This window comes from Falco biarmicus, chromosome 4 (genome assembly GCF_023638135.1).
Source record: "Falco biarmicus isolate bFalBia1 chromosome 4, bFalBia1.pri, whole genome shotgun sequence".
Classification (NCBI taxonomy): domain Eukaryota; kingdom Metazoa; phylum Chordata; class Aves; order Falconiformes; family Falconidae; genus Falco; species Falco biarmicus.
This window is the reverse complement of record NC_079291.1, coordinates 99307193-99320342: the sequence shown is the minus strand read 5'-3', so window position 1 is coordinate 99320342 and position 13150 is coordinate 99307193. Positions and strand designations below refer to the sequence as shown.

Genomic DNA, 13150 nt, shown 5'->3' with positions numbered 1-13150 from the left:
GGCAATCCCGGCTCTGGCTCCCCCCGCGCCAGTCCCAGCCCCCCAGCCCCTGGCACCCCCCAGGCGCCGGCATCCCCACCTCCTCCCCCGGCCCCGGCCCCCCCGAGTCCCAGCCGTCCCAGCCCCCGGCATCTCCGGTACCCCAGACCCCTGCCCCCCCCCGATCCCGGCTCCCCAAGGTCCCGGCATCCCCAGCCCCGGCGCTCACCGGCGGCTCCGGCGCGGCCCCAGGTGACGGTGCTGAGGAAGCTGTTGAGCGCCGCCCGCGGGCCCTGCCCCGACACCGCGTCTGCCGCCACCACCGTATTGTTCAGGTCCACGTGCAGCACCAGCCGCCGCCGTCCGCCGCCCGGCCCCGTCGTTCATCGCCCCGGAACCGGCCCCGCCACCGGAACCGGCCCCGGCCGCGCGGCCGTTACCTGGAAACGGCGCCGCTTCCGCCGGCCGGCGCCCCCTGCCGGCCCGGGGCTGCGCCACGGGACAACGCGCGCCACCGGCGCCCCTACCGCCGATGCCTCGAGCGCGGCGGGGCGGAGGCGGCGCGGCGGGGGGCGCGGCCTGGGCGCACCGGGAGGGGGGCGTGACCGAGCCCGCGCCGCCGCTGAGGGCGTGGCCGCGGCCCGCGGAAGGGGGTCGGAAGCGGAAGTGGGCGGTGCGTCCTGCGCTCCCCGGGCGGCCATGTTGGAGCGGCGGTCGTAGGGCAACGGCGGGCGCGGGTCTGGCGGCGGCCGGTAGGTTGGGGCCGGCTGTGTCCGGGCCCCGCGCTCCCGGGTGAGGGCGCTGCCGAGCCGCCCGGCGCGGCGGCCCCCGGGCGCTGGAGGCGGAGCCGCGGCGCTGGGGGCCCCGCCCCGGCCCCCGCCCCGGCCCCCGCCCCCCCCCCCAAGGCCTGGGACCGGCGCGGGCCGAGCCGGGGGGGGCCCGCACCCGCTGTCTGCATCAGTCACCTCCCCGCAGCCCCGCTGGGAGGGCACCGGCCTCGGGCCGCGCTCCCCGCCCCGGGGCCCGCCCGGCCGGCGGGCCCAGGGCGCCCGGCCAGCGCTCCCGGCGGCCCCTCCTTACCGGGCCGGGCCGAGCCCGGGGCGGGGCGGGGCGTGCGGGGGGCAGCGAGGGACGGAGCCGCTGGGGAATGGGCATCCACGCCACCGAGGGGTGGGCCAGGAGGGGAGGCCGAGCCCGGGGGGTGGCGGCCCCCGCCGCGCCCCCCGTGGGTCCCCAAGCCAGCCCCTGGCCCCGCGGGCTGCCCCGGCCCGGCGCCCGGGCCCTGCCAGCGGCCGGCTTGGCCCTCGGAGCTCCCGGGGGACGCGCAGCGGAGCCCTTCCCTCGAGCGGCCGGGCCCCGGCCTGCGCTGGCATCGCTCGGGCCTGGCGGGGGGGGTCCTGCCGCGCGGTGCCTGCCTACATGCCGGCAGCGCTGAGGGTCTGGGGTCCCTGTGGCACTTTAGCCAGGGTGCGTCCCCCGGTAGTGTGCCAAGTGAGGGAACCTGCTGTGGGGTCGACAGACTTGGGGTGTGCCTGCCTGGGGCCGGCCTTCACCCCTCTGCAACTTGCGCTGCACAAAACGAGATCAAGTGGATCGATGCTGAGATGTCCTGTCCCCGATGAGATGTCACAACCTCTTCATTCAACATCAGAATACCCCCAAAGGTGTCCCAGCTCTTCCTGGGCATGCTGCAGCCTGAAGACGATCCATTTTGCATCCTGTGGAGTGCGCGGTGTTATTCGTGCTTCTCTGTTGGTTTCTCTCTCTCTCTACCAGATCAGGATTAAGTTTTACATCCGTACTTGCTTCGCTGCGTCTGCTACCATTTGCTTGTTCACTGTGGAGGTGACAAATCTCACCACTGGCCAATGATGCTGGCCGCAGCTCTGTCAGAGCACTTCCCTGCCTGCCTCCCCTCCTCCGTGGGAGATCCCCCGCCTGTCACAGAACTGCATTATCCTCCTCCAAATCCCTCTTCTGCTGTGACGTCTGCAGAACACTTGACTGAGATTAGTCTGTCATGTGGAGGCTTTTACCCCCCTGCTGACCTGTGCTTCCCCCTTCTGTGGCTGCTTTTGACTTGTGTTTCTTCCCTGCTTGTGCAGTTGGCGGCGGTACAGGTGCTGCTCTGGGGCTGGCACTCCTGGGCTCTGAGGTTGTGGTGAAACCAAAGTTGTGGGAGGAATGCTGGACATAAGCAGTTCCTTGCTGTGTCTGCTCAGGCGCTAACTTTTCCGTCAGAGCTTTCTTGCCTGCACACTGCCCTCTGTAACAGTGTCTCTAACACCTTCTGCATTTCCATGAAAAGGATTTTTCACTGAGTCCTCCTTATTATTTTCAGAGGTATCAATGAAGCTAAAGATTTTATAACTTTTCAGTGCAGCATCCAGGTGCAGAGCCGGCAAGGCCACCAGCTTGGCATGAGAGGATCGTAGTTCTCCCGGGTGCATCACAAAGTTCTGCCTGCACTGCTCTTCAGTGCCTGTTTTTCATTTAAAGCAATAATTAGTGCTTTTGTCCCAGGCAGACAGCTGTGTGGTGTCCTGAGCATGATCCCGGTGTTGTCCCTCAGGCCACTGTACACTTGGCCTTGGTGATGTGTGTTTCCTTCATGCTGCTCTGCTTGAATTTCCTGCTTCCTCCTCACTTGGCAGCGAGTGCCCTTGGATCAACACCAGTTTGCTGTGACAGCAAGTTGCAGACCGTTGTTCAAACAAGGGAACAGCAAGGAGTGATGTTGCTTTGCCACAGCATTCAGCTTCAATGAAGCACAACTGAAATAGCCTCCAGCTCTGCTGTCAGGTCTTCAGGAGGATGCTGCAGTTTTGGCAGGGACTCAGAATCAATTTTTGGGCAGAATCAGTTAGGAAGCTGGAAAATTGAACATGGTGCTGGGATGGATTTGAGGTGCTCAGGCTTCTTAGTGTCGAGATGGCTCAGTTGTGCTGTTCTCAGAGTGTGCACGGGGAGAGGGTTCAATGAAGGGCTGCTTTACCAAGGGAAGATGAGATCTGGTTACCTGAAGTTGGGGCGTGTCAAACTCAGACTGAAAACAAGCTGCAGATTTTACTGAGTTAACCATTGGAGCCCTTCATCTTGGGATGGGTTGGATGCAATTGCCTGAAATCTTGTTTAGGTTTGAGGATATTTCTGAGAGGTGTTTTAGTTTTACTTCAGAGAAAATTTAGTGATGGGATTTTCTTGATTATGCTTCTAACTTGGGTTATGCCCAGAATCTGACCCGATGTTTGTGAGTAGCCACGCCTGGGCTCAATGGTTTCAGGTCCCTGCTTAAAAATGCAAGGTGATTTCAGTTGCTGTAAGCTAACTGTCTTCTCTCTTCTTTTGAGGTGTCAAGGGTTGTTTTTACAGTCATTTGGACCTTTTTGAAGTGCCCACTTGCCTAATGCCATGAATATTGCAGTGAACAATGTGGAAGAAAAAGCTGTCCATTCCTGGTCGAGAATTTCCTCTGCGGGACAGAAAGTGCTGGAGGAAGCCCTCCGAGTCTTCAACCCAATGTCCAAGGACCTTTCAGACACAGAGACTCAGCTGGTGGCCTTCATTCAGGGCCTGAAGGAGGAGGGCTACCAGCCCACAATTCTGAGGAGTAAGGATGTGTATGGGTACAGCTCGTGCACAGCAGACATACCAAGCCACACAAAAGAGAGCACTCCTCACAACTGTGCCAAGGCCAGCGACTCTGCTAAGGGTCCAGCCAGAAATGCCGCAGCTGTGGCAGAAGTGTCTGCTTCGCTGAGCAGTGTTTCAGTGAACACTTTGAAAGTCTCTGCTCAGCCCATCTCTAAAGGGAATTCCACAAACCTCCTTCTGAGCTCCTTGAAGCAGACAAGATCTGGCACGTCCAAGGCTGCAGCAGTGGGCTTCCCTACAAGCATGTATCCTGATGTGTATCCAGCCATGAGACTGTCAGTGGTTCTGGAAGCTCTGGTGCCGCTGAAAACTGCCGCGTCCTGTTTGGAGTCCAAGTACACACAAGGGCATCTTGGAATCTTGCCCTCGGACCTTAAACTCCTCAAGGCTTCGGGTCCACTGAGGCGATTTTCTTCAGGCAAGACCACTAAAATAACAGAAGGTAAGGGGTACAAGCGTTTGATAAAGAAAGCACCAGATTCTTCCACCCTCGCTTTAAAGCTTCTGAAGGGGCCAAAGGGTGGAGTGCTACAGGAGAGCAATGCTTGCAAAGCCTCGGGAGTTCTCAATGGGAGGGTCACGGGCAGCTTGTCCCAGGGCTGCACCACAGCATCGCAGTCCAAGACCCTGAAAATCAGAGGTAAGGAAGCTTTGGTGGGGAAAATAGATTGGAAAGACAGCAGCACTCACCGAGAGAGTGTTGGGCAGAAGAAAAGAAGAGCTGCAGAGGCAAGAGAAGCACCGCAGAGGAAGAAAGCAAATACCATTCCTATCCGAAATAAATCACAGCGGGCTCCAAGCACTTTAAGCCTGCTGAAATTCCGGGCCATCAAGGTGGGCAACTCTTCCTCTGATGATGAAGTGAGGAGGAGAGCACAGAAGATTCTTAGGGTCAATCTGTCCCCTGTAATCCGAATTCAGCCCTTGTCCCACTCTCATAGCATCCCCTGAGTTTCTTCACTTTGTCACTTTTTTTGTAAGTAAGTAAATACGAGCCCGGCACCAGAGTGTGGAGGAGCTTGAGAGTGACTCTGGATCTCTGCTGCCTGGTGATGATGTGTTGACTAACCTGCAGACAGAGCAGCCTGCACTCATGCTGTTTCTGCCTGCCTACCACTGCTATGCAGAACTGACTGCAGAAATACGAAAACCTGTTCAGGAATGCGGGACGGTGACTCTCACCTGCGGCGAGCCGAGCAGGTTGGAGAGCTCGCTTCCCACAGGTGCTCTTCTGAACGTGGCAGGCTGCGCTGTCATGCAGGGAGAGAACATGGGACTTTCTCATGACATTGATGCACTGTGATACTGCTCTTTTTCAAGCTGTACATGTACTGGTTTTATTTTGAGCAAATTTTATAACTTTATTACCTATATATCTATATATCCATATGTGTGCATATGGCCCAGGAACTGTGGGAAGATGCACTTCCTCCATCCATCTGGGATTGGGTTTGATAGCTTTTGTTCCCCCTCCCCTTCAGCCACTCTTTTGTGGCACGGTGCCAGGATTTCTTTGTGATTCAGTGTTGTGACAGTCTGTTCTGGGCTCTCTTGAGAAGTTCACAGGCAGGCGGAGTTATAGTCGCTTGTTTGTCTCCAGAAACGCCAAGCAATTTGGAGAATTACCAGCTGATAGTTGACTATTGTTTCAATCATATTACCTCGGCGTGGGAGTGGAGGAGTGTTATGGGGTTGTTGCCTGCAAGTCCACCTGACGTCTCTAGGTGCCTCCTCTGTTTGTTGGTAGCACAAGCTCTAAACTCGTGGTAGAGGTTTGCCTCCAAAGAGTGATTCCTCTTCAGCACCCGGTGTTGCTCCACTGCAACAATGCAGAACGTGAACTGTGACCATTAGAGCTGAAGGGCTGGAGCTGTTAGCAGGAATTGCGTAAAGTGTCCAAAGTGTCCTGCCCACGGTGTAACTGTTTTGTTGTTTCAGGATGTTTCAGGAGCAGGTCCTAGGTGCCAGTAGAGAAGACGCGGGCTGTGTTTGAATGTATTAGATACATCCTGCTGTCCCAGAGCTCAGCAGGATATTTGAGCCTGAATTAAAGCTGAAAAGCGGAAGAGTTGAGAGGATATTTGCCAGCACTGAAACATAGAGAGGTTCTTTCTGTCAATTTCTGGGGGTGAAGCAGTAGGAGGGGAGGTTGGCACCACGTTGTGACAGGTGACAGCTTTGCTGTGCTGTTCTGGGATGTTGCGAGAAGGTGTGTGGCAGGTGTGAAAGCTCCCGGAGTGCAGGCTCTGCCCGTCCCCAGGAGGCACTGCAGAACCAGTGCAGATGGCTGCGTTAGCCTTGCTGGCTGGGGGCATGCTGTCAGATGTGAACACAGACCGTGTGCTGGCGGAGCTCGGGTCTGCGCTTCTCGAGGAGGGATCTGCGAGCTCCAGGAGAAACACTGTGTTGGAGCGGTAGGTGCTGCCGCTGTCATCTGGCAGGGACTGTCTCTGATGAGAGGATCTGTGTTGGGATAATGCAAAAGCAGGACCTGGTGGCTCGAGGAGAGGAAGCAATGTCAGCTCTACACCGCTGTATGTTCAGATCTCTGCAGCAGTGGGCCAGTAATCTACTCATTCTCTCACCAGCTCAGAATACCAGTTGCCTGACCTAGTAATCTCTGTGGACATTGGCTGAAGGGATGAGCTCCCCTGGGAAGCCACAACTCCCCTGTTTCAGCCCCTCCCTAGCACCTGGCTGGATTTCAGTGCTTTGTAAAAGGGGTCAGCATCTGATCCCCAGCTTGGAGAGGAAAACCGTGGCACAGAGGGGAGAGAGGAGGTTCATGAGGAAGTGAGAGAGCAGGGAATGGGGTGTCCCATGGCACAAGAGGGATTCTCCCCCTTCATCCAGGTAGAGCAAGGCGGAGGTTTCCCTTGCTGGGTGATTGCAGGCTCTGAATCACGCACTCAGGTTCTGTGTGGTTTTACTGTGCGTATCTGAGTTGCTGTTGGTGATCATAACTTGCAGTGTTTGAGACTGACCTGTGAATGCCGCTCGTTGGCTGCAGAGGAGGAAATATTTTCTTCTGCTTCTGTGTTTTAAAATGCCCTGGCACAGAGTTCCCTGTCCTGACGTGATGCTGGATGAACAGGGATCCTCCATCACTGTTAACTGGCCAAAAATTGCTTTGTCCCTTTTGTTCCTGCTCCTTCAGACCTTTCTCATTCCCACGCTCTCAAATGCCAGGTCTTGAAGTCTTGCACTGGAGTTTCTCTTTTTGGCTGTTTCCTGAGGAGGGCTCTGAACTCCTGCCTGCGCTATTGCTGTCTGACAGCAGCTTCCCTTGTTCCCAGCCCCTTATAAGGGCACCAAGACCTGTCTCTGCAACCGCCTCGAGTGGCGCAGACATCCCAGCTGAGCGCCAGGCCTCTGGTGGGAAAACAACCTGTGCATCAAGGTCTTTTCCAACCTAAATGATTCTGTGATCAACAAGGCTGAGTTTGGGTTGAGGTTGCTTTTCCTCCAGCCTGAGTGGGAAGCTGAGCACCTGAGGCCAGCTTACCAGGCCACATCTCTCCTCTTGTGTTTCTTCCCCCAGCTGCACGGCTGCCTGCCTTCCCACTCTGTCACCTCATGTCTTTCACGGCTTGGGTCTTTGCCAGTCAAGGACTTGGCTTGTACTGTCGCTTAGTGTGTCCAGCAAAACATACTGCCTTAGCACTACCATGCCTTTCCCAGCACCGAGCGGAGTTCTGCGAAGGCTTGCTGGCAACGGCTCGCCCAGTGTCCTTCCCAGGCCACCAGCTAAAGGTTTTCTGCTCCACAGGGAGAGACAAGCGTTAGAAACACTTCTGTGTCACTGAGGCTCTTGCCAGGGAAGTGAGAACCCTGTAACTGTGCTCAAGGGCTTGCCTGTCATCAGTCCAGTTCCTGTCAGCTCTTCTGCACGCCTCTAACAGACCACAGGGCCCCTGAGCTACTGGACAGTGCTGGAGCTCAATTCTCTGCCCTCCTGATTTCTCCACTTCTCCCTCCCAGGTGATTTGGGAACTTGGCTGGAAGGATTGCAGCTTGTTATTCACAGAGGGGCTTTACAGCCCCTGATGTCAATGTCGGCAACTGCTGCCTGTCATCCAGTGCTGGCAGACAGGGTGCCTGCAGCCTGGTGGTGGTTTTCTCCACCATCGTTCACCTCGTCGCCGGGTGCAGGTGCTCCTGGTGTCCTGGGCTTTTGACACTCATGGGCAGGAGGCTATAGAAAGGGCTGTGCTGTGGACGCTGCTGTCTGGTGTTTGGGGAAGATGAAGGGCTTGATCAAACCAGACCTGCCTAAGACCTAATGTAACCAGAGATCTCCCTCTAGATGTTGCTTCCACCCCATGTTATCCTGTGACAGCAGAGTAATACTTGCCTCCCAAGGATCTGTACAGCAGTAACTGGCAGGGCACACAGAAATGCGTTGCCTGGAGTGCTGCAGTCTCTGTTGAGTGTGCTGTATGCAGGTTGTTCAGACCTGTTTCTGTATTAGTCACTTTGAATTCATCCAAGTGCCTAACCTGGCCTATGCTGTTCCTGGGCACCGTGACAGCTGAGCGCTTTGGAGACTCTCTTAGGAATGCTTTTACTGCATGGATCTCTGCCACTGTCACTTCTCAAAATTTTTCAGCCAGTGGTCAAAGGGCTGTTCTTCCAACTGATTTTATGGAAATAATTTCTCCTTTTATTCAGCTGCCAAGAAGCAAGAGTTGATGCTTTGCCTCCACCAGACAAGGTCTTTGAGCTTCCTGTGTGCTTCAGATGTCCGTCAGTGAGGTCCATGGGGAGAGCAGCTTGTCCGGCAGGCAGCTGAAGGGGAAGGTGACATCAGATACCAGTTGAAATCACATTGTTAATTGGTGGAAGTGTTTTGAAGCTCATGTCCACTGTGATCAGATTTCACCATCTGCCACTACTTTTAGTTGGAGAAGTTCCTGCTTGGCCTCTTCCCGATGAACCGTGTAGCGTGGTGCTGCTGCTTCCAAACTGCATCCCCTCGCAAAGCCAGCTGCCATAGCGATCCTTGTACAGAATTTCTTAAGCACTTTTCTGCAAAATAAGAAGGGATTATTTTGTTACTCCCGTTTTGTAGCCCACTGGTGGTTATTTCAGTGTGAGGAGGAGGTGCGCTCCCTGCAGCATTGTGACCACTCAGCTGGCTGGATTCTTCTCAGACCAGGGCATCACCCACCTGCCTGCTGCACTCAAGCTCACAGCGCTGGGGGGCAGTGGGCTGAGACCCCTCATTGCCTGGTGTTTCCTCACACAGAGTTCAGCGAGTCACCAGCTAAGAGCATCGCAGGGAAGTCAGGAGCAGAGCAGCACAGGTAGGTGATGCAGCACATGCGGCTCTGCAGCCCTGCTCTGCAGCTGCCCCTGTTGCACTGCGCGTCCTCCAGCCCTTCCTCATACACCAGCAGCATTTCTCCACTGGTGGAGCTGGTGGAAGTCCCCTGGCTCCAGCTGTGGCAGGAGGGGCTGGGGGGCTTTGGGTTTTGGGCTTGAGCACAGAATTTGAGCTCTTTCAGTTGTGACTTGTGCTGTGTTTGCAGCCAGACCTTGCCAGCATGTGTGTGTGAGTGCAGCCACTCCAGCTGTTCTTCCCCCTTGGGTCCAAGTTCCCTGTCCTGCCTGGGAGCTGGGCCTTTCGCCACGGCACAAGGGACACGTGGGACAGAGAGCAGGTTTGTCTCTCAGCTGCAGCTGGACGGTGTGACACGAGCTGGGCAGTTTCCTGGGCAGGAGGGCAGGTTTAGGTGGGAGGATCCTTGTTCCAGTCATGGTTGGCAAGGTTGGTGCTGGGCTCTGTGGAGCACATGCCACTCAAGCGCGTTTGTTGGTTTGTGTGGGAGTGACAGGTTTTGTTTCAGTCTTCAAAATGGCACTGGCCCGTTTGCTCCTGTGGTCAGGTAGGGACAGCTTTCCAGGAACCAAGGTGGCTTGAGGAGAGGACAGCTGTTCCGGGGCACCTCGCACCTTCTTGATGGTGCTGCAGCCCTTGGCTTTGTGAGCTGGGTGGGCTAGCACCACCCGTGGAGAGGGCAGCAGGGCAGCTTGCTCCAGGCCTTGTGGTAGGCCTTTGTACTAAAGAGCACCACACCTGGGTTTCCTTCTTCTCACAGCCTGTTCCTGCTGGGAGCTGGGTGCTGTTAGGAAGGTGCCAGGTGCCTCGCTGGCTGGTGGAGCAGAGATCTTGTCCCAGAAGGCAGGAGAGCCAGCCCTCATCACTAGGTCAGCCCCGAGTGTTGAGTGAACTGTGTCTGTAGGTGTGACACCGCTAGCACTCGCAGCTTGGCCAGCTGCTGCCTCCAAAGCCGTGGTGCTGAGTTTGCTTAGGAAGGCTGAGGAGGTCTGCTGATGAAATGAGAAGCTGGGATTTGGGGAAACCAAAGACGCCAGCAGTGCCTGGCCAGCCAGCTTCTGCTTCTGCTGCAGGAGATCTACAAACAGAGGAGCCGGGTCTGTGGCATACCATAGCACTGCCTCCACTCTGTCCCCTGGGCCATAGCACTGCCTCCACTCTGTTCCCGCCCAGCTGACGGAGCCTGTCCTGCCCTGTCTGGCAGCACTACACAGGCACTGGTGCGGCAGGCTCTGGGGCACAGGTGAGGGATGCCCTGTTAGAGCGGGTGCCCCTCCTAACCCTAACCCTCCATCCTTCATCAGTTGCACAAACCGGCCTTGTTTGGGTGGCCATGGGGAAGGTCAGCTGCTCCCTGGCTTGCAGAGCCCCCCCCATGCATGCCAAGTTGTACCCCTGGATGCCCTCGCAGGGCAGGTAGCACTTCCTATGTGAGCATCTGAAATACCTTCCCCTGTGGGACTGAGGCTTTGCCCCAGGGAGTCCCTTAAAGGCCTTATTATCATCTGGGACTCTCTCCTTGTTGTCTTAATTAGCCCTTTCTGTTCCTGTTGCTACAGGCAGCCTCTGTGAGAGTCTGGTGATTCCCACAGACAGTCAGGCACACAGTGCTGTTGTAAAAGAGAAGGTGCTGCAAAGCTGCCCCCAGAAATACCTCCCCTCCTGCCCCTGCTCCGCCACACTGCCCAGGCCTGGGACGGGACACGACGAGTGTCAGTGTCTGCATTTGTGGTGGGGAAGGCACGGCCGTGTGCTCTTCCTGCCTCCTGGTGCAGAACTCCTGAGGAGCAGCATTTCCCGAGCAGAGGCACAGCGGGCGCTCTGAGGGACGGGGGGGGTTCTGGGTGGGCACTGACTGACCTCTGCCAACCATCGTCTCTAGGAGAGCCCGTCTCCACGCTGCAGCGTGACTGACCTGCTCCAACTGGGACCGGTGCTGCCGGTTCAGCCGTGGGCATCCCCTGGTGTTTGGGGATGCGGAGCGACAGCTGGGGAGCAGCGACTGCAGCCCGCGGGAGGGCGAGTAACAAACTTTTGTATGGTGAATTTACAACAACTGACCATCTTGTTCTTGAGTGAACTTTTTACTGTTTCATTTGTTTGTGTAGAATGTTTCTGAAGTTATATTAATATTTAATGTTGAATATGAGGCTGGGCTGCTCCACACTCAGTGTTGTATATTTTGGAATGGCATTGTTTAGTGAAAAGACAGCATTAGTATTATTCCAGTCTTCATAGGGAAGGGGATAAAAACCAGACTGTCTTTTTTTTCTTAAATGAAGTGAACTTTTTGTTATGAAGTCCTAGCAGGTGTCCAGCCCTTCAGTAAAATGGTGCTCAGAACCACCCAATGTGTCCAGCTTTTCTTTGGGCCCCGCCAGACTGCTCCTCCCTGGGCTCCTGCTCCTGGCACCGGCACCGTGTGAGCTCAGCGGAATGGTGTCTCCCATGTGCCCAGCTGCTGCGTGGGGCATGCTCAGCTGGAGACCACCACCGCCTTCCTAGTGAGGAAAACCCAATGAGGTTTGAAGTTACCTAAGGCCCATTAAGGAATGTCTGGCTTGGGATGTGAAATGCTCCAGAAGAGTGCCACTGGTGCTGTGCTGGTGTAAACTGGCAAAAATCCACATTCCAGGTTAGTTCCTAGAAACATGCCGGGTCAGTGCTGTGCTGGCAGGTGGTCTGCCAGCTCCTGCTTGGCTGCCCACCTTATGACTTCTCTCTGGATGTGCCCACTCTGCAGCCAGGACCCTGTGGCCGGGTAATTGAACAGAAATGCCATTGTTCTCCTGCCTGCGGGCTGGATCTGGTTTGTGCCACGGGGCCGTCGGTGTGCTGACCTGGCACTAACTGTGGTGGGACTGTGGCCCCGGGCAGACAGCAGCTCCAGTGCCAGAACTCATTCCTTAGGAAGGGAAGTGGTTAAGTGGTTTTCCTGCTCGCTAAGGAAGTTCAGGGAAGGCTTGGCCACCCGCTGAGTGCACTGAAGTTGGTCCAAGCGGGCTGGCCAGGCGTGAGAGGCAGCTCCGGGAGCTCGGCGGCTCTGCTGAGGCTGGCGGGGGGCCCTCCTCTGCTTCCCCGAAAGGCGTGAGCGCTGCCGCTTCCCACTGCTGTCCCTCTGAGCTGCTCAGTCTGCTGTGAAAGTGCTCTGATGGCTGCTGAAAGGGGCTGGTGGAGCTGAGGCCGTGTGTGCCCGAGAGAGCAGGGGATGTTCGGCAACTTTGAACGCTGACTGCGGCAGAGCTGCTGGCAGATCTCTGGCCGGTGGAGCTGCCCCTGACATGTCATCTCTGCGGACAGACACGGGCCACCCCTACGCGTTGGGCTATAGGGCAGCTGAGGGGGTTGCAGCTGAGTGTGGGAAGTCAGAGCAGCCTTCAGGGGAGCCAGGAGGTGCCTGGAGGGTGGGCTGGGACACCTCACTTGTCCCTCGGATCCCGCTGAGGATCCCTCCTTCCTGCTTTTACGTTGCTTTTCAGGGCCAGGGATCCTGTCACAGTCACCTTTATCAGGCCACTTTGGATCTCCTCAGAGCAGAATAAGGTTTGCTTGGCAAGCTCCCTGTGATACAGACATGCTGGCCAGTGCTAATGGCTCTTTATCAGCTCATCTCCTGCCAGTCCTCCTAGCCAAGGAGGTGGTGGTGCCTAGCCACCACCCTTCACCGCTGGGCACAGCCCTGCCCTTTTTCGAGGTTTCCCAGTGCCTGTGGAGAGCACGGCCACAGGGAGCTGGCAGGGCTCTGCCCACAGCATCCCTTGCCCCACTGAGGTGCAGGAGCCCAGCCTGTGCTGTCAGGGTGTCCCTCGGGGCAGGAGTTTTGGCACCTTCGTGGCCAGCAGCCGGGGGAGCCACTGCTTTGTCTGCCCGTGACCTTGCTCACTGGCGGCTGGCCGGAGTGCAGCCTTGGTGTTGGGAGCACGCAGCTCCTTTTCCTTCCTTCGGCCTTGGCTAATAAAAGGCACCATCCCTGCGTGACAGCAAGGTCTCTGTCGAGCCTGGCCCTGGTGCGTGGCCACGCTCCTTGCAGGGCTCCAGGGCTGTCGGCTCAGCCCCTGGCCCAGCCAGTCCCAAGGGTCTCAGGCAGCACTGACTGGCATGAGGTGAGTGGGCTCTGGCTCAGGGCACCATGGTGCCAGCATGGGGCGGGGGGGAAGCGGGATCCATCTGGCATGG

General features: G+C 56.9%; 1 protein-coding gene across 10 annotated transcripts; it reads left to right on the top strand.

Annotated features, from left to right (window-relative positions):
- The first annotated feature begins 351 nt into the window (after positions 1-351).
- On the top strand, positions 352-11320 carry CCDC71 (coiled-coil domain containing 71). 10 transcript variants are annotated; one of them, XR_008821205.1, is made up of 5 exons: positions 352-731; positions 3330-4075; positions 8882-8939; positions 9735-9843; positions 11276-11320. XR_008821205.1 is itself a non-coding variant. In XM_056334340.1 (4 exons), exons 2-4 carry the CDS (start codon positions 3391-3393, stop codon positions 9763-9765), a joined length of 774 nt encoding a protein of 257 aa, XP_056190315.1. In that variant the 5' UTR covers positions 352-731; positions 3330-3390; the 3' UTR covers positions 9766-11320. The 10 variants fall into 10 exon arrangements, 2 of the variants coding, with proteins under 2 accessions (XP_056190315.1, XP_056190314.1); XR_008821204.1 differs by having other exon boundaries at positions 10534-11320; XR_008821203.1 differs by having other exon boundaries at positions 3330-9296.
- Positions 11321-13150: the final 1830 nt, after the last annotated feature.

What these genes read in the sequence shown, in the direction of transcription:
- CCDC71 (XM_056334339.1), top strand. Translation starts at nt 3,391, where the DNA reads ATGAATATTGCAGTGAACAATGTGGAAGAAAAAGCTGTCCATTCCTGG.